General features: G+C 48.8%; 1 protein-coding gene across 4 annotated transcripts in view; it reads left to right on the top strand.

Annotated features, from left to right (window-relative positions):
- TMEM268 (transmembrane protein 268) overlaps positions 1 to 20,523 on the top strand; it is a 34,934-nt gene that overhangs the window by 5,832 nt on the left and 8,579 nt on the right. For 2 of the 4 annotated variants that reach the window (XM_047829990.1, XM_047829987.1), the window contains exons 2-6: positions 2,456 to 2,644; positions 8,635 to 8,744; positions 10,638 to 10,745; positions 13,357 to 13,506; positions 17,768 to 17,878. In XM_047829990.1, coding sequence (XP_047685946.1) covers positions 2,536 to 2,644; positions 8,635 to 8,744; positions 10,638 to 10,745; positions 13,357 to 13,506; positions 17,768 to 17,878 — 588 coding nt within the window. In that variant the 5' untranslated portion in view covers positions 2,456 to 2,535. Of the gene's footprint in view, positions 1 to 72; positions 1,001 to 2,455; positions 2,645 to 8,634; positions 8,745 to 10,637; positions 10,746 to 13,356; positions 13,507 to 17,767; positions 17,879 to 20,523 lie in introns of those variants that run through there. The other 2 variants (XM_047829986.1, XM_047829988.1) reach the window with 2 other exon arrangements.

Below are 20,523 nucleotides of genomic sequence, written 5' to 3'. Positions count from 1 at the left end.
GGAATACCTGCTGTGGGCAGGCATTGGTGGTGGTGGTGGGGGGGGGGATCAGCATCTCAGAAGCCAGCAGGAATTTGTTGTGCACCATGCCTGGGAGACATAGCCTCCCTGGACCCACTCTCTCTGTCTTTTTTGTTTTCTTTCCTTTAAGGTGCATTAAAGAACAGGCTGAGAGATGGCCAGACCTGGGTCCTGCGGCTCAGGGCCTAGCAATTATGCGCTTGGACTTCGGTTCCCCTCTTGGTCCTACCTACATCTTCCAGCCACCCTGTCATGGGCAGGTCTCTTTATATCTTTGACTCTGAGTTTTCTCTCTTTCTGAGGAAAGAGGCCTGCTTGGTGAGCAGGGTCCTGGATGTCATGCCTGTATCTCTTTCTGTCATCCCTGCAGCAGCCATGCCAGGGAGGATTCCCTGTTCCCATTTTATAGATGAGACAGCAAGGCTCAGGGAATTAAGAACCTTGCCACAGAGCACGTGAGTGGCTGAGCAGGGATTCAAATCCAGGCTCTTGGGTATTCAAGTCATTGCTTTTTCATAACATTTTGTTACTTTGTGGCCTCAGAGCTGGGTACAGGGCAGGTTAGTGACCCCAAGTGATCTTCTGGAGCTTAAAGTCCCTGCTGACTTGAGGTACCTGCAGCCTGCTCAGACACATGGCCCCCCCACTTAGAAAGCCCCCCGCCCCCAACCTGGGTTAATGCTCTGCTGTGACCATCTTGAAATTCTTTGTCATTTTTGAAAAGGGGACCCCACATTTTCATTATGCAGGAGGCCCCACAAATTATGTATCCGGTCCTTTTTAAAAGACCGAGAGAAACGGAGGGTGGTGAGGGTGTGGGAGTCAGCCTCCCCTCTTTTGGAGATCTGAGCAGTGGCGATCCGCCCTCCGGCCAGCTTGGAATTAAGCAGATGTGTGCCCCCGACAGAGGACACTTGTTTTCACCAGCATCAGGAACCATGGCAGCAAAAACCGACTCTACTGGACTTTCACCAAGATGGTTAGCAAGGCTGGGGTGTCATCCCAGGGACGTAGGCAAGGTTTTCCTTGGTGATGGGTAATTCTCAGGGCCCCCGGCAGACACAGAGAGAGTTAAGTGCAGGCTCCAGCCAGTGTGTGGCACTGGGGACTCTGCTTTGGCTTCAAGAGAATCCCCATGAAGGACATTGCTGCTTTGTTGACGACAGTGGCTTAGGGTCATGACCATGCCCACTGTGCTGTCACTGACCCAACTCCTGAGACTTTGGAAGTGTTTCCAAGGTCTTTTAGCACTAAATGCCAGGAGGATGCATTGCCTTCTTCACCCTCCTGTTTCTCATCTCCTAATAGAGAACAGGAAGTATTTAACTGACAGTATTTCTGTTTTAGCTTTGGCCACCTGGAAGCTCAAAACCAAATTCTTGGCTCAGGCGTGACAACTGTGCCAAACCTCAAAGCAGCAACAGTGAGAGCTAGTATTTGTGGGATGTGTCCTTTGTTCCAGAGGCCCTTGTCTGCCCTTTATATGTATCACTGCACCGATTCTTCGTGACAGCCTTGGGGGGAAGGTACCATTGTTTGAGGATAGGGAGCTAAATCTCTTTGAGGTTAAACCACTTGCCCAAGTTTACTTAACTTGTAGGTAGTAGAACCGTTGTTTAAACTGGTTAGTCTGAACCTGGAGCCCATGCTCTTCAGCAGAAACTTCCACTGCCTCTGCTGGGGACCTTGATTGCCTGAATATCTGGTTATTTTCGTTCTTCATGGTTCTCATTTTCTTTCTTTCTTTTCTTTCTTTCTTTCTTTCTTTCTTTCTTTCTTTCTTTCTTTTTCTTTTCCTTCCTTCCTTCCTTCCTTCCTTCCTTCCTTCCTTCTTTTCTTTCTCCCTTCCTTCTTTCTTTCTTTTTTCCTTCCTTTGTTCCTTTTTTCTTTTCTTCTTTCCTTCTTTTTTCTCTTTCTCTTTCTTTCTTTCTTTCTTTCTTCTTTCTTTTGTCTTCTTTCTTTCTTTCTTTCAATCTTTCTTTCTTCTGTATTTCCCACCATCCTGATTTTTTTTTTTCTCATTTGTATTTTGCAATGTCTTCTGGAAAGCTGTTTGAGATCCTTTGTATAAATAAGGCTCCCCATGATGAATATACTGGTTCTGTGCCTGGTTGCCTGGGTGCTCTGAATAAGGGAACAGAACTCCCAGATGCCTGGGAGTGGGGCCTGGTCATTTCATGAGTTCCAAGTGAGTGTCTAGATGTGTCTGAGCTAGAGAAGACCCAAGACCACAGGGAAGTTCTCAGTTCTCCCTTGGAGGGTTTTATTTCCTCCTCTTCACTCCTGAGAATGTTCCTCAGCAAGATGGAAAGAGCAAAGTCAGTGGAAAGACTCCTGGTGGCTCTCTCTGGTTTTGGGATGTCTTTGGCCTTGGCAAGGCCAAGAAGCCCTGCCTGCCCAGGCCTGAAGTTCTTTCCTGTGCTGTTTTCTGAAGGCAAGTGAAGCTGAGTTGGCCGCTCCAGAATGAACCACAGCTCCAAGATGGGGAAGTAGAAACCCAGCTGGCTCTCTGCCATGGCCTGCGAACCTCAGATGGGCCCCAGCGGGGCAGCCGGCCCATTGCCCACCTCCTCTCCTGGCTGGAATGCCTTGCCTGGAGGGCGTCCCCCAGGCTGGGGGCAAGGTAAGGTCATGACCCTTTATTTCCCTCCCCTCTCCCCAGGATGCTGGGCTGGACTCACATAGCACAATGGAGGGGAGGGGAGTGAAGGACACAGGAGAGCCTTTAGCTAGGGGTGGGCATTTTAGGATACATTTCTAGGCCTGTCTGTCATTTCTCCCCATTCTCTCTATCACCATCTTGTTAGACCAAATCGCTGTCACCTTCTGCTTGGATCCCTGCCGTATCTTCCTAGCTGATCTCTCCTTCTTGCCTCTTCCATTTATGTGACATTTAGAGTGACCTTTTAAAAATGCAGAACAGACCATGTCACTTTCTGCTTCAGTGTTTCCTATGGGGCTTAGTGTGAAGATCTGTCAATCGCTGGCTTGCAAGGCCTGCCTTAGTGGCTCCTGCTACCCGTTCTTTGTTCCTGCCATGCTGTCCTGCCTCAGGGCCTTTGCATCTGCTCTTTCTTCAGCTTGTTATGCTCTTTCCCTACCTCCTTTCTTCTGATTAATTTCCACTCATGCTTCAGAGCTCAGTTCAAATATCCCTTCTATAGGGAACTCTCTCCTGATGTCCCAGCCTAAGCCAGGACTCCCTGATACATTCCTGCTTCTCCCCATAGCACTTAGCATAGTCTGTAATTAAATGCTGACCTGTGTGATAAAATGTTGAATCTCCAGCTTCTCTACTAGAATGTAAGTTCCACGAGGGCAGGGGCTCTGTGTTGTCTTGTTCATTCCTGCATTTGCAGTACCTAGCACAGGCTTGGCCTGTCGTAGATGCTCAGTACGTATTTTGTTGAATGAACAGGATGAATGGGTGGCTGGGCATTGGCATTTTGAATTGCGGCTGGTTACTTAGATGATTTGAAACTTGACTACTTAAAAACAAGGGTTTCTTCTACTACTGTTATTGGTAAAACAGTTTACACACACACACACACACACACACCTACACACCAGTAGGATGGAGTGGAATGAAATAATTTTCCTTTAGAACTTTGAAGACATCGCTCCACTGGTTTTTGGCAAGCCAGTTCTTGCTTCTTTGTAGGAAATTCCTCCTTGCTACACACACACACACACACACACACACACACACACACGTGCACACACACCTGTGAATGCCCATTCCTTTGGTCACTTTTCAAGTTCTTTTTCTTATCTAGGTGTAATAAAAGTATTTCTAAGTAGAGACTTACTGTTCCCACTCTAAGGAACAGATGAGAGAGATTATTGCCAGGAATCCAGGAACTTGGTTTGAAAGACAAAGAGAGTCATCCTGCAGAGTCTTTGGTGTGCAAAGAGCCAGTGTAGGGAAGCAGCTGGTGTTCTCCATGCCTAGTACCCCGGTCCACATGGGTTTTCTGTGCTGTGCCGTGAAATGGGGTGCTGGTCTGTGGCCCCACCCGGTGTGACCGCCCAGGTTTTGGGCACTGCCTTTGCCCCTGTTTCTTACTTTCATTTCCTCTGGTGACTTTGGGCAGGTCTATTCGCCTTTCAGAGGCTCTGTTCCCTTTTCTCTGACAGTGGTACCCACCTTTTAGGGCTCTTGGAGGATGAAATGAGATTAGGACCCTGAAGCCCCAGCCCTGTGCCTGGTGCCTGGTAAGGGCTCAATACTTAGAAGCTATTCTTATTGTACCTTATGCAAACTCATTTCTGCCTTTATTTTCTTTTTGTCTAGTTTCTCTCGCTTGCTTATTTTTATTTTTTTAATTTTTATTATTATTTTTAAAATCTTTATTTATTTTTGAGAGAGAGAGAGAGAGAGCAGGGGAGGAGCAGGGAGAGAGGGAGACACAGAATCCGAAGCAGGCTCCAGGCCCTGAGGTATCAGCACAGAGCCTGACATGGGGCTCGAATCCACAAACCACAAGATCATGACCTGAGCTTAACCACTGAGCCACCCAAGTGTCCCACACTTGCTTATTTTTAAATCTAATTTTATAATTTTATCTTTTCATATTTTATTATTTATTTATTTATTTATTTATTTATTTATTATTTTTGAGAGAGAGAAACAGAGTGCAGGTGGGGGTGGGGCAGAGAGAGAGGGAGACACAGAATCCGAAGCAGGCTCCAGGCCCTGAGCTGTCAGCACAGAGCCCGACGTGGGGCTCGAATCCGCAAACCACGAGATCATGACCTGAGCTGAAGTTGGATGCTTAGCCAACTGAGCCATCCAAGTGCCCCACACTTGCTTTATTTTTAAATCTAATTTTATATTTATTTATTTATTTATTTATTTATTTATTTATTTATTTATTTATTTATTATTTTTGAGAGAGGGAAACAGAATGCAGGTGGGGGTGCGGCAGAGAGAGAGGGAGACACAGAATCCAAAGCAGGCTCCAGGCTCTGAGCTGTCAGCACAGAGCCCAATGCAGGACTTGAACTCACAAACCGCGAGATCATGACCTGAGCCAAAGTTGGACGCTTAACCAACTGAGCCAACCAGGTGCCTGTTTTCATATTTTATTTTTATAAAGCCACCTTAAATCCAGGAGTGGGAGGGTAAGAACGAATACAACTAAATCCATGCATGGGTTGCTTTACTGTAACTTTTGAGTCCCAACAAGCTTGCTTTTAAATTGGCAACGACAGTGGCCAGTTATTCAACCCCTGTGTTTCTCCGAGCATTTATTTTCATCATCTCTGCAAAGCTGCGTGTGGTGATATGATCCCCCTCCAAGCAAGGAAGCAGGCCAGGGATTTAGATCACTTTTTCTTTTTTTAAATGTTTTTTTAATGTTTAATGTTTATTTTTGTTTTTAATGTTTTAATGTCTCTGACAGAGAGAGACAGAGCATGAGCAGGGAAGGGGCAGAGAGAGAGGGAGACACAGAATATGAAGCAGGCTCCAGGCTCTGAGCTGTCAGCACAGAGCCCGACATGGGGCTCGAACTCACAGACCACGAGATCGTGACCTGAGCCGAAGTCGGACGCTCAACTGACTGAGCCACCCAGGCGTCCCTAGATCGCTTTTTTGTGGCTACTCTGTGAGCGAGAGGCTGGGCTGCCCTTTGACTCCTATAGCTAGCTGTCTAGCTTATACTTTCCTTGGCTCCCCACCTTGCCTCCACACCCCTTCCTTCTTGCAAAAACTTAAAAAAGAGACAAAAAAAAAAAGAAAAGAAAGCAAATAAAGTTCTTTTTGGCAGGGCATCCAATGCTCTTTTACCGTTGAGATGACAGATGATAAAAAAAAAAAAAGACATAAAAAAAGAACTCTAATTGGGGGTTAGGGGCCAGGGTTCTGTCGTGTCAATTCATTTATACATCAAACATTTATTTAGTGCCTACTGTATGGCAGGTATGAACCCAGCTCCGGGGATTCGGTGTTGAGCAGAACCAGTGTGGGAGTACATAGTCTCCCACATTGGGGGATAGACTTTAATCAATTAGTTGAAAACCTATGTAAGCAAATAATTGCAAGCGTATGTACTTATCTTTGAATATGTACTTCTTTGAAGAGCAGTTCTGAGTAGGTTTGGCAGAAGGATTTGATCTGTTAGGGGTGTAGTGTCAGGGAAGACTCCCTTGAGAGGTGGTTAATGAGCTGGAATATCAATGATGAATAGGATTTCACTGGGTGAAGCCCAGTGGAAGTGTTCTAGGGAAAGGGAACAGCATTTGCAAAGGCTCTGGGGTGGGAGTGAACACTGTTCCAAGAACGAAGGACGCTGGCCTTCCACAGAAGGAAGCTGAATGGCTCGAGGTGAGTTTGGCAGGAGGCTGGTTCTTCAGAGGTCTGGGCAAGTGTGGTAAGGAGGTTGGTTTTTGTCAGTAGAACACCAAAAAGCTATTGAAAGTTTTACTCAGAGGACTAATAGCATCCAGTTCACGCACTGGCTGATGTGTGGAGAATGCATTGTAAGCGGGTAGGTTTGGAGAAACCAATGAGGAGGCTGCCAAAGGGCACAAGGGAGAGGTGAAGGTAGCCTGGCCTGGGTTGTGGTGGAGATGCCAGGAGGTGCGTGGAGTTGAGAGACATTTTGTTGGCCCAGCTGGCAGGGCCCAGAGAGGGGCTGAGTGAGGAGGTGGAGACAATGGTGGGGGTGGGGCAGGAATTGTCAGGAAGGTAGGGCTAGTCATTTGGTTTTAAAGACTCAGGGGCGCCTGGGTATCTCAGTCAGTTAAGCGTCCGACTTCGGCTCAGGTCATGATCTCACAGTTTGTGAGTTCAAGCCCCGCGCCGGGCTCTGTGCTGACCGCTCAGAGCCTGGAACCTGCTTCGGATTCTGTGTCTCCCTCTCTCTCTGCCCCTCACCCTCTCATGCTCTGTCTCTCTCTCCTTCAAAAAAAAAAAAAAATAAATAAACATTAAAAAAAATTAAAAGAAAAAAAAGATATATTGCCCAGAGCTAGGCTCAGGTGACAGGAAGTTTGGGCCAGCAGATAATGTATTTATGGTTTAATCTCTTCATGCTGCCCCATTTTCTAAGCCTCGCCCACAGAAAATGTGCCAGCATATCCAGGCCCAGCCTCGCATGGCTGAACACTGGGGATCCCCCCTCTCCTGCCCACCCCAGCTGCGTGGCTGCTGACAGGGTGGCTCACAGGACCTCCTGCTGTGGTGGAAGGACATCTGGATCCTTCTGTCCAGATTCTCTCTACTGGTAGCAGAAGGTAGATTTAGCTTCATTCCTTGGCTGTTCCTCCCTGGGCCTGAGGGGTTTCAGTCCCCAGGGGCTTTCACCCCAGCAGACCTCATTGGGCTGGCCTAGTCGACGTCCTGCCTGGCTTATGGCCAGACTGAGTTGATGTGTGGTGTTTTGTGAGGTTACGCTTAATTCAGTTGGTGCTTTTGAATTGTCAAGTGAGTTGCAGATACCCTGGGGAGGGGTTACCAGTAAGTCAGCGTCTTCGTTTTCTGTGGCTGCCCTAACCAATTACCGCCCACACAGTGGCTGGCGAAAGATCCGTCCTCTGACAGTTCTGGAAGCTGGAAGTCTGACGCTGGCTTCCCGGAGCTAAAGCCCCCGTGTCAGCAGGGCCGCCTTCCTTCAGGAGCGCAGGGAGAATCTGTGTCCAGCTTCCAGAAGCCACACATACTGCTTGGCCCGTGAACCTTCCTCCACCTCAAAGGCAACAGTGTTCCATCTCTGTCTCTTTCTTCCCTGGTCACATCCCTGCTGACCCTTCAGTCGCCTCTCTCTTCCAGTTTTAAGGATGCTTGTGATTACATTGGGCCCACCCCAACAGCCCAGGAGAACCCCCCTATTTCGGGCCAGTGGATTAGCCACTTTAACTCCGTCTGTAACCTTAATTCTCCTTCGCCGTGTAACATAACATATTCATAGGTTCTGGGGAGTACGGCGGGGACATGTCTGGGGGTTCATTGTTCTGCCTACCACAGTCAGACGGAGCCCGCTGGGAATGTAATATTTGGGTGAGCTTCCTGTGTGGTGGTGTTCATACAAATGTCTGAAACATCACCTTCTCCATGTACTTAGTTGTGCAGTCTGCTTAAATATCTTTTCTGGGGCTCCTGGGTGGCTCATCTGGCTAAGCATCTGACTCTTGATTTTGGCTCAGGTCACGATCTCACAGTTCGCGAGATGGAGCCTTGCGTCGGGCCCCACGCTGACGGCTTAGGGTTCTCTGTCTCCCTCTCTCTCAGCTCCTCCCTTGCTCATTCTTTGCTGTTTCTCTCTCTCTCTCTCTCTCTCTCAAAATAAATAAACATTAAAAAAAAAATCTTTTGTGATGGGGAGCTCACTACTCCCAATTCTTTGTTTGGACAGCTCTCATTCTTGGGAGGTTCTTCCTTTATAGGGTCTTGCGTTGTGTCCGGGTAGCCTCCAGGCTCTGGTCTCAGTTCTGCCTCCTCAGGGGTTCTGGTCAAGTTCGGTCCTTCTCGCGTGGGGATTCGAGGACCGCCACCACGTCCCTCCTTGCCATGAGAAGGTTCTCATGGCCAGAGGAGGTGATGCCATCGGGCTCCGGGCTTGTCCACAGTGGTGCTCGCTCAGCCAGGTGAAGCTTCTGGTGTGCTTTCAGAGCTCCGCAATGGCCAGGTCCTCACGGTTCTGCGGATCGACAACACCTGTGCGCCCATCGCCTTCGATCTGGGCGTCGCAGAAGAGCAACTGCAGACCTGGGGCATTCAGGTGAGTGCGGGTTTTATTGACACCCTGCCATTTTCCCCTCCTTCCAGCCACCTACCTGCTGGCCCGTCCACCTATCCTTTCATCCAGTTGTCCACAAAACGTTTGTTAAACACGTACTCTGGGCTCCGTATGGTGGGAGGTATAAGGAAGATGTATTAGGAGTGTCTCCTCCTCCCAGTTACTTCACTTAACAGGTGCGTGTTTTGGGGTGCTCGTTGTTTGCCAGGCACTGCGCAGGGCACTGGGGTCCATAGAGGTGGCCAGTACCCAGCGCCTGTGCTCACGCAGCTCATGGGGCCCAGCACAGGAGGTGGACTCGCGCCCAATCGGGTCAGGTCAGCAGGGTACGAATGCCGCGGCAGAGGCATGTACAAGGCACCGAAGACCTTCACAGGAGAAAATGATGAACTCGCCAGGGGGAGTGGTGGTTTCGAAAGCGTCACACAGGAGCAGATGCTTGATCTGGGATCTTGAAGGAAAAATAGGGGCTTGCTGGGTAGACAGGAGGAAGGGCATTTTAGGAGAGGGAACTGCATATTCAACGGAAGAGTACGTGAATTTATTAGATAATCATGCAGTGCTTTGAAGCACAGCGATTTGAAGCCTAGGCTTCTCAGATCAGAGGTCTGGATGCAGATCTGTCTGGGTGGCTTTCAGCAGGTGAATTAACCTCTCCGGGTGGCCGTTTCATCCTCTATTAAATGAGGGCCACATTAATACCTATCAGACAGGGTGTTTGTGACGAGTAAGGAAAATAATGTGGACTAACCGTGGACAGGAAAGATACACTGCTCATTTTGCCCTGCAGATTTTAGAGTTCACTTCTTTCGGACTGAATTGCATTATTGTTTAAATCAGCATGTTATCACTTGAAGGGAAACTTTCCACATTGACGGTACTCACCCCACGTCAGCACAATGGCTGGTTTATCACGCCATGTTTCCTGTCAGCCTTTGTACAGAAGAACATTTTTCTTCAACAGTTGTCTTCAGATGGGGTTTTCTTAACCAGGGAAAACAGTCCACATATTATTCTGCCATGTTCCCAGACATCATCTTTAATGGTTCGATTCTGTTTTCTTGAGCAGTCCACTCTCGCAGGGCCTTTACGTGCTATGCCATTTTTGTTTGGGCAGAGAGATGCGAGTTTTCAGAGCCTTGGGCGGTATTTATCGTTATTGGTGTTGCAGTGTTGGTACCTGCTCACATGTATCGAGTGTCCATACGGACCGGACCATACTGGGCCAGTGTGCATGTACACTTAGATATGACACACATCTGTCAAAGTAACACATAACCGCTGGAGGCAGAACAGAGCCCCCCCCCCCCCCCCCAGAGATGTCTGTATGTATCTACATGGTACACATATACTTATTTTGCAACACACACGTTAGTATTGCATATGCATCATGTTATTTCATATGCACACCACCCCTACAAGTGCGTGTTCTTGTCCACACTTTATAAATGAGGAACCTGAGGCTCAGAGAAGTGGGGTTACTTGGCACGTGAATGGAAGAGCCAAGGTTTGGACCCAGCCTACTGACTCTAGGGCCTGTGCCTTAACTGTTAGGCTCTCTTGGGTCTGCTGTGAGGTTCTGTGCCTCGGGCTGCAAGATCCGCACCCCCCCTCTGCCCCCACCAAGGGCGTCCTCCTGGGTCTCGAGTTACCCCACCTCCCCAGGGCACTCATCCTTTCCTGAGCTGCATTCTGTGATTACCACTCCTAGTGCTCCGAGCTCCTCAGTCTGCCTTCCGGGGCAGCCTGGAAGGTGCCTGGTCCCCCTCCCATGTGACAGTCCCATGAACTGGAAATGACATGCTTGCGTGCAGGAAGGAGGTGGGAGTGGTTCCCCGTGGCTGATTGGTCTCTTTCCCTTGCATGGCCAAGCAGGTCCCCGCCGACCAGTACAGGAGCTTGGCCGAAAGCGCTCTCTTGGAGCCCCAAGTGAGGCGATACATCATCTACAACTCCAGGCCCATGCGGTTGGCCTTTGCTGTGGTAAGGAGGCAGGGGGGCCGCACACTGACCTGCCGCGCCCACCCCCCGTCACACTGCTGAATTGGGCATTGTGTTCTGGAGCCTCTTGGTGTGGGTAACGGGTCTGGGGCTGGTGGCCCGGCCGCCTGGGATAGAGCAGTACACGTGTACCTGGATTTGGTATAAGAGGAAACGTATGGGAGAGAGTCGTAACCAGATTCCCAGGGAAAGGATTGGAGGCAGGGTTTACTAAGGGCAGGGCTTGGGACTGGGAATCTACAGACCCACCACTGAGACTTTGGACTCAATGTCTGGCTTTGGTTAAGACTTGTCTTCTCTCTGGGGGGCACCTGAGTGGCTCAGTCGATTAAGTGTCTGACTTTGGCTCACGTTATGATCTCACTGTTTGTGGGTTTGAGCCCCACGTTGGGCTCTGTGCTGACAGCTCAGAGCCTGGAACCTGCTTTGGGTTCTGTGTCTGCCTCTCTCTCTGCCCCTCCCCTACTCGTACTCTGTCTTTGTCTCTCAAAAATAAATAAAATGTTAAAAAAAAAAAAGAAAGACTTGTCTTCTCTCTGGGACTTGGTTTCCCCATCTGTTCAACAACAAGTAGGTCCATTCCAGCTCTCACCATAAATACATGGGTGTGTATAAACATATATGTGTATGTGTATATGTACACTCATCAAAGACACATACGTATAAATATCTGTGTACACCTATACACACACACACACACACACACACACACACACACACACATATGGCAGAACCAGTACTTGAACCCAGGCAGTCTGGTTTCAGCATCTGTGCCCTTAACCACTCTGATTTGCTGCTTCTCTGTATATATAAATGGTCAAATAGCACTCTTAAAAATTTTTTTTAATGTTTATTTTTTTTTGGGAGAGAGAGAGAGACAGAGAAAAGAGTGGAGGAGGGGCAGAGAGAGAGGAGGAACAGAATCTGAAGCAGGCTCCAGGCTCTGAGCTGTCATCACAGAGCTTGATGCGGGTGTCAAACCCATGAACTGTGAGATTATGACCTGAGCTGAAGTCGGATGCTCAACTGACTGAGCCACCCAGGCACCCCACCAAATGGCACTCTTGACTCCCACGTCTGCTTCTAGAAAAGGAAAAGGAATGGCCACTGGCATTTGTTAATTCTTCAACAAGTGTTGAGCTTATATATGCTGATTAACCCTTATAACAACCTGTGAAGTAGGTATTATCCCCATTTTACAGTTGAGGAAACTGAGGCTTAGTGTTGTTAATAACTTGTCCAAGGCCACCTGTAGCTGTTGAAGGATCGTTGTGGACTTCTTTTTTTTTTTTTTAATTTTTTTTTTTAACGTTTATTTATTTTTGGGACAGAGAGAGACAGAGCATGAATGGGGGAGGGGCAGAGAGAGAGGGAGACACAGAATCGGAAGCAGGCTCCAGGCTCTGAGCCATCAGCCCAGAGCCTGACGCGGGGCTCGAACTCACGGACCGCGAGATCGTGACCTGGCTGAAGTCGGACGCTTAACCGACTGCGCCACCCAGGCGCCCCTCGTTGTGGACTTCTAAATCAAATTTATTTCACTCCCAGGCCTTCTGCCCTTTTCTGCTTTATTTAAAATCCGGGTGACCCAATGTTTATGGTGGCGCTATCGACAATAGATAAAGTATGGAATGAGCCCAAATGTCCATCAACTGATGAATGGATAAATAAGATGTGGTGTATATATATATATATATATATATATATATATATATATATATACACAACGGAATACTACTCGGTGATGAAATAGAATGAAATTTTGCCATTTGCAACAACGTGGATGGAACTAGAATGTATTATGCTGTGCGAAAGAAGTCCATTAAAAAAAGACAAACATCATGACCTCACTCATTTGTGGAGTTTAAGAAGCAAAACAGATGAACATAGGAGAAAGGAAGGAAAAATAAGATAAAAGGAGAGACAAACCATAAGAGACTCTTAAATGCAGAGAACAAACTGAGGATTGCTAGAGAGGTGTTACGTAGGGGGGTGGGCTAAATGGGCAAGGGGCATTAAGGAGGGCACTTGTTGGGATGAGCACTGGGTGTTATATGTAAGTGATGAATCACTAAATTCTACTCCTGAAATCATTATTATACTATGTGTTAAATAATTTGGATATAAATTAGAAAAATAAAAAATAAAATCCAGGTGAGCAAGAATTCAGAGTAACTATCCTGTTTTCTTTTTAAATTTCTTTTTATTTATTTTGAGGAGAGATAGAGAGAAAGCATGGGAGGGACAGAGAGAGAGGGAGACAGAATCCCAAGCAGGCTCCACACTGTAGAGCTTAAACTCATGAACCATGAGATCATGAACTGAGGCGAAATCAAGACTCTGATGCTTAGCTGACTGAGCTACTCAGGTGCCCCCAGAGTAGCCATTTCTAACCCCTTTTCTCTACTGTTGCTTATGGACAGGGAACAAGGGCTCCTTCCTACAGACCCTGATCAGTCCCTTCCTGGCCCTGTGAGCTCTTTGACTCCAAGGAGGGCGTCAGACATGTCCAAAAGAGTGTGTCCCTTTGAATGGAACTGCTTTATTCCAGGACTGGTATTCCTGACCATGCTCTTTCTCTGGCTTCTCACAGGTGTTCTATGTGGTGGTGTGGGCTAACATCTACTCCACCAGCCAGATGTTTGCCCTGGGGAACCACTGGGTAGGTGTGCTGCTCGTGACCCTGGCTGCCATGAGCCTGACTCTGACCCTCGTGCTCATCTTCGAGAGACACCAGAGGAAGGTGAGATGTTCGGAGACCCCAGCCACGCTCCCTCCAGAAAGGGTGTTTCTGGCAGGACAAGCCCAGGTCTGATCTTTCTCTTTTCCCTGCCTCAAAGGATTTCTGCAACCATGCGGGCCCATGAGTCCAGTGACTGAAAGAAATGAAATCACATGTGTGATTAATTCCTTTCTGTCTTTCCTGTCTAATCCCTGTGGGTTGTTTTTCTGGAAGCAAGCTGTGTTTTGAGAGTCTGGAACAGGGGAGGAGGGTGTTTTGGGTTTACGGAGCCCTTTCACACTAGTAAATGGCCGAGTTGGGATTCAAGGCCAAGCCATGTTCTCAGTCAGTACCCTACTGCACTAGCGTTCTACGGCTCCCTATCACACTACCATAAACACAGTGGCTAAAAAAACATAATGTATTATCTTATGGTTCTGGACTTCAGGGCTGCATCCTTTCTGGAGCCTTTGGGGGATGATGAAGTTTGCTGCCTTTTCGAGGCCCTGGGGGGCCACCTGCATTCTTTGGCCAATAACCCCTCTGCCCATCTTCCAAGCCAGAAATGGCGGGTCTAGACCTTCCCATATCTTTGATTCTTTTGGCTCCTACTTCCACTTGCATTTATTTTTATTTTTTTAGTTTTTTAAATGTTTCTTTATTTTTGAGAGAGCCAGAGCATGAGTGCAGGAGGGGCACAGAGAGAGGGAGACACAGAATCTGAAGCAGGCTCCAGGCTCTGAGCTGTCAGCACAGAGCCCGATGCGGGGCTCGAACTCATGACCCCCGAGATCATGACCTGAGTCGAAGTTGGATGCTTACCTGACTGAGCCACCCAGGCATCCCTCCTTCTTCCACTTTTAAGGCCTCTTGTGATTACATTGAGCTGCCCGGATTATCTGGGACAATCTCCCTTTTTTAAGGTCAGCTAATTAGCAACGTTAATTTTATCTACTACCTTAATTCCCCCTTGCTTTTATATATTCACAGGTTCTGGGGAGTAGGACTTTGGCACCGTTGGGGGCCATCACTCTGCCTACCACACCTCCACTGTCTTTCCAGCTGCTTTAAGAAGCTCCTCCCAGTACCTGGCACAGAGTTGGATTTGGAGATCCATTCTGGCTTAACTCAGGAGGAGAGGGATGCTGGGAAATGTGGTCAGAGTTTGGGGTGTGAATTCCATTTAGTTCTTGTGCTCAGAGGGACAAATAGGAACTTTATGGCTTAATCATTCTGAAAAGATCTTTGTTGGGCTTTGCGACAAGGCTGACGAAATAATGCTGCCCTTGGGCTCTGTTGAAGCTTTCATGGCTCTGGTGCTTGGCATATAAAATAAATTGAACTGGCTGCTCCTGCCGCAAGAAACTTCTCTTGGGGCAGGGAGAAAGTAGACTATTTTGCTTTAGCAAGAGCCAGCGAAACACCTGGCAGCTGGCAGGTGCTTCAAGGGTGCAGATGCAATTCATGCAGTTTAGAGAATGCCCACAGTGGCTATCCACCTTCTTCTCTTCCTTCCTGCCTTGCTCAGTGTTTATGAAGCCCCTGCAAGTACCAAGCAGTGTGCTAGGCACAGGGCACAGGTTATATAAGATCCTCTGTCTTTACTCAGAGGTAAAGCATGGGGGCCCCAGGTATGCAGTGGCCCCCCTGCCATCAGTGTTTGTTCAGTCAGGGAACCTTGGGGTTCCTTCACTCCTAATAATGACCACCATTTAATGAGCGCCTCCTGTGTGCTCTGTGTTTGGCACCGGCTGTCTACACCCGCCAAGCATATGAGGCGGCAGGATATCTCTGCCGTTGGCTAGCTCTGCAACCGGGGCTAAGTTATTACTCTGCCTCTCATGGCCTTAGTTTCTCATCTGTAAAATGGGATAATAATTGTAGCTCCCCTGGGGCACCTGGCTGGCTCGGCTGGTAGAACATGCAACTCTTGATCTCAGGGTCGTGACTTCAAGCCCCACTTTGGGCGTAGAGCTTACATTAAAAAAATAATAACCGTAGCTCCCTCAGAAGATTTTGGGGAGAATTAAATGAGTTAATGTATGCAAAGTGCTTATAATAGTACCTAATATAATGTAGATGTCCAATAGGTATCAACTGTTACATTGCCTCTGTTTGCCCGTGGGGAAGCCAAAGCTCAGAGAGGTAGAGTAACCAGTCTGCGGTCACACAGGCTCCTCTGGTCTTGCCTCAGCTCAAGGATTCCTTCCTCCTCGGATCCCTCAGCACTCAGGACTATGCAACTCCCCCTTCCCGACCATCATCTGTCCCTCTTCCTGTTAGTGTCCTTGTACCATAGCAGCCTTGAGAGCCTTAGCATTTTGCACACACTGCCTTGTTTTCGCCTTGTTTGGGGCATTATTAGCCTTTCTCAAGACTGGGAGGTTTGTGAAGGCACACAAGACTCTGCCTGGTATCCCGGGCGGAGTAAAGCAGGTTTCTAAAGCATGTGGAAGTTCTGAAAAATATCTGTGGCCAACAAAGAACAGGGGAAGACAAAGTTTGCAACTCAGTATTGTCACTGAACTGATATCATTAGTTGACAGGCATGGAGTGTTCGTTCTTGCAAGTGTTCAATGTGGGTTGACTCATTCCATCCTTACTATAACCCTTGTTATAGGGAGGTGTTATTTTCTCCACTTAAACAATTTTTTTTAATGTTTATTTATTTTTGAGAGTGAGCAAGAGAGAGACAGAGCATGAGCAGGGGAGAGGCAGAGAGAGAGAGAGAGGGAGACACATGTCCGAAGCAGGCTCCAGGCTCTGAGCTGTCAGCACAGAGCCCGATGCAGGGCTTGAACTCACAGACTGTGAGATCATGACCTGAGCTGAAGTCAGGCACTTAACTGACTGAGCCACCAGGCGCCCCATCTCCGCTTTTGGAGATGAGGAAGTGGGGGCAGAGAAGTGGGGTGTAGTTTGCCCAAGGTTGTACAGGGGGTGAGAGACAGAGCCAGGATTTGAACTCTTGGTGATACAGGTTAGGGTGAATAACCCTTACTAACACTCTAGGCAAAACAAAATATAATCACCCCATGTTTTCATAGTCATAGCATTCCTAGAAAATTCAGTATATTTTAGACCCATTTAAAAACAACAACAACAAGAACAACGTAAGGGGCGTGGGTGGCTCAGTTGGTTAAGCATCTGACGCTTGATTTTGGCTCAGGTCATGATCTAATGGTTTGTGAGTTCGAGCCCCACATTGAGCTCTGTGCTGACAGCATGGAGCCTGCTTGGGATTCTCTCTCTTCCTCTCTCTCTGCCCCTCCCCCACTTGCTCTCTTTCTCTCAAACTAAATAAACGTAAACTTTCAAAAAAGAAAACAACACCGTAGGTTTACATGTCAAATAGAACCTGGTTGGCCGGTCAGAATTACAAGTAGCTTATTCACCTGTGTTCACATCTGGTGGGGAATGTGGAGTTTGGTTAGGCCGGGAGACCCCTCTTCCGATTGTGGGATTGCCTCTCATGGGACTTTGTCATCAGTGGAAGGCATCCCCAGTCCTTGTCCCTAAGTGCCAGCATTGCCTGTACCATCCCTGTGACAACCAAAGGGCTTTCTCACATTTCCAAAAGCTCTCTAAGGGAGTCCTTACACTCCTGGGGACCTTGACTGTCCTCCACCTGGCTGTCATCTGGTTGCCTCTCTAAATCCTTAGGGAGTCTCTTCTCCAAACCAGCACTTCGGTCTTGACACGCTTCTTCCTCCTCCTCCCTCCTCCCCCCGGGCTGCTTAACATCTGCTTAGTCAACTCGATCCATGGCCCCAGATTGGCTTGGGTAGGAAAAGAGGGAGCTGGATTCCCAGAGTCCCCTTCCGAGGGCCAGGCACTCTTCACAATAAGCGCTCAAACCCATCCACCCCACCGCCAGCAGATATCTCTGTCAGCACAGCGGACGGTGTCCCAGGCACTGGATTAAGTGTTCCACACACAGTCCCAGTTCAGCCTCACCATGTTCCTAGGAGGTAGGGACATTGTCCGTATTCTACAACTGAAGAAAGCAGGACTCAGGGGAGGAGCGTCACTTGTCCAGGGCCACCCAGCTGGGAAGTAGCAGGGCTGGGCTTCTACCCACAGCTGTCTGACACTATTGAACTTATTGGCTGCAAACCCCACAACCCCACTTTATAGGGGGAGCAATGGATGTGTCTCGATGCCAGGATTGCCCCCATGGTATCTAGAGGTGGGACAGCTGCTAGAGGTGGGTGTGGCTCAGGGCCTGAGACCTCCCTGGCAGGGCGGAGATCTGACCGTGAGCCTGGCGTTTGTCTTCTAGGCCAACACCAACACGGACCTTAGGCTGGCGGCTGCCAACGGAGCCCTCCTGAGGCACCGGGTGCTGCTGGGGGTGACGGACACGGTGGAAGGCTGCCAGAGTGTGATTCAGGTACTGTGTCTGGCAGCAACCTCTGCTTGGGGGCCCACGTGAGGGCTGGGTTGGTGGGGGACAGGGCCCCATGTTCCCCTGGGCGGCGTGGTGTCTCAGAGTCTGCTAATGGGATGAGCGTGGCCAGCCCTGCCCTTTGTCCCTGCGTCAGCACTTTGTCCTGGAGACTCATCTCTGGGTGGTGGCCTGCAGCCTAGGACCTGCATGGGGCAGGACTGTCTCAGCCACACTCCTCATTCAGCATTTATTCAGCAAACAGAGGAGGCCTCTTCCGTGCCAGGCCCCTGCCTGGGCGCTAAGGAGCCCATGCACAGTTCCTGGAGAGGCAGGCCAGACCCTGAGGCCTTGTCCACTTGGCTCGGTCATTTTTCTTTGGCCCAGGCTCCCTGGGTAGACCTTAGGTGACTAGTAAGAGGTCACACAGTGGGTCTGGGACATAGCTGGGGCCCAGGTCTCCTGGTCCTGGCTGGCCTCTGCCCAGTGGGATGATAGATCTCCTCAGTGCTACCTCTGCATTCTCACTGGTCCCCCTCACCTAGTTGGAGTTCAGGAGGGGGCGTGAGGGCGGGACCTGGGAAGAAGCTCTTGTGCACATGACCTGTTCATCCTACCAATATTTATCGAGAACCTAGTATGTGTCAGGCCCTGTTCCAGGTCCTGAGGCTGCAGCAGAGAACAGACAAGCGTGGATCCCTGTGTCATGGGCCCCGCACACCTGAGATGGTGTAGGATACAAGGGATCTTGCCTGACACCAGGTGTGTGGGGGGGAGGGTGGTGAACTCAGTGACATCACAGGACTTCTGGCAGTTCAAGTGTGACATCATAGACTGGGAGCTCCTGGAATCTGGGGGTCTTCAATTTGTCTGTGAATCCTCTTAGATTGACACATAGGAGTGACTTGGAAAGTGTTAGCTGAATGTATGGATGGATGAGTAGTGAATAGACACACCTTTCAAAATAATTGGGGACATCTTTTAAAATAAATAATTTAAAAAATAATTTAAGTCTCAAAGTACTGTGGTGTCTTAGGATGAGGGATATTAGACACCCAGGTGTCCTGGGTGAGTAATGGATGGGGGTAAAGATAAAACAAGTGTAGCCATGAACTGGGGTGTCTGGGTGGCTTGGTCGGCTAAGTGTCTGTCTATTGACTTTGGCTCAGGTTCGTGACACCAAGCCCCACATCACTCTGTGCTGACAGCTTGGAGCCTGCTTGGGATTCTCTCTCTCTCTCTCTCTCTGTCTCTCTCTCTCTCTCTCTCTCTCTCTCCCTCTCTATGCACCCCCGAACTCTTGTGCTTTCTCTCTCTCAAATAAATAAATAAAACATTAAAAAAAAATAAAAAGAGGGGCGCCTGGGTGGCGCAGTCAGTTAAGCGGCCGACTTCAGCCAGGTCACGATCTCGCGCTCCGTGAGTTTGAGCCCCGCGTCGGGCTCTGGGATGATGGCTCAGAGCCTGGAGCCTGCTTCCGATTCTGTGTCTCCCTCTCTGTCTCTGCCCCTCCCCCGTTCATGCTCTGTCTCTCTCTGTCCCAAAAATAAATAAACGTTGAAAAAAAAAAAAAATAAGAGTAAGCATAAACTGAGAACCACTGATCCACCCAAGATGATGGGCAGCTGGAAGTTAATTATTTCATTAAAAAATTAAAAAAAATTTTTTTTAACATTTATTTATTATTGAGAGACACAGAGAGAGTATAAGCAGGGGAGGGGCTGAGAGACGGGGAGACACAGAATCCAAAGCAGGCTCCAGGCTCTGAGCTGTCAGCACAGAGCCCGACGTGGGGCGCAAACTCACAAACCGCTCGATCATGACCTGAGCCAAAGTCGGACACTCAACTGACGGAGCCACCCAGGCGCCCCAATTAAAAAAAAAAATTTAGATTATTTTATCTTGACAGAGAGACAGAACATGAGCGGGGGAGGGGCAGAGAGAGGGAGACACAGAATCCAAAGCAGGCTCCAGGCTCTGAGATGTCAGCACAGACCCTGATGGGGGCTGGAACTCATGAAACGTGCAGTCATGACCTGAGCCGAAGTCAGAGGCTTAACCGACTGAGCTACTCAGGTGCCCCATCATTTGTTCCACCTTTGTATCTGTTTGGAAGTTTTCATAATAAAAGGCAAAAAAGAAATTCATTTTTAAAAGCGTCCCTTGATGTTAAGAAAGTGGAGAGACTCGTTGGCAAGGTGATGTGACCTTGGGTCTCACAGGTCAGTCACTGGGAGGAAGGAGGTCTGGGATTCAGAGGAAGTGGTCAGTGGCTGGAGGCATTGAGGCAGGGACTACGAGCTTCTTGCAGAACTTCAGTTGTGATGTTGGCAGGTATGGAGTCAACAAGATATTGTAAGTGAACTTGGAGGGTTTTGGCCTGGCTGTGTTACACTTGACCTTCTGAGGACTGTTGAGGTTGAGGAGGAAGGGGAGATAATGGTGAAGTAATTTTTACCCTGCCCCCCTCCTCCCAGAGCACCCCAGTTGGATTTCCTCCCCCTTGGCCTTGAGCAGTGGGGGTGGGTGACTGAAGGGTTTCACTCCTTTGTATGTGGGGTTCCAGACAGCAAGGCACCCCGGCCCCTGAGGATGAAGGTGGTAGCTCCAGGTGGATACGCGATGACTGGGATGCTTTGGCATCTCTGTGG

Source organism: Prionailurus viverrinus, chromosome D4 (genome assembly GCF_022837055.1).
Source record: "Prionailurus viverrinus isolate Anna chromosome D4, UM_Priviv_1.0, whole genome shotgun sequence".
NCBI classification, from domain to species: Eukaryota; Metazoa; Chordata; class Mammalia; order Carnivora; family Felidae; genus Prionailurus; species Prionailurus viverrinus.
This window is presented reverse-complemented; position numbering and strand designations above follow the sequence as displayed.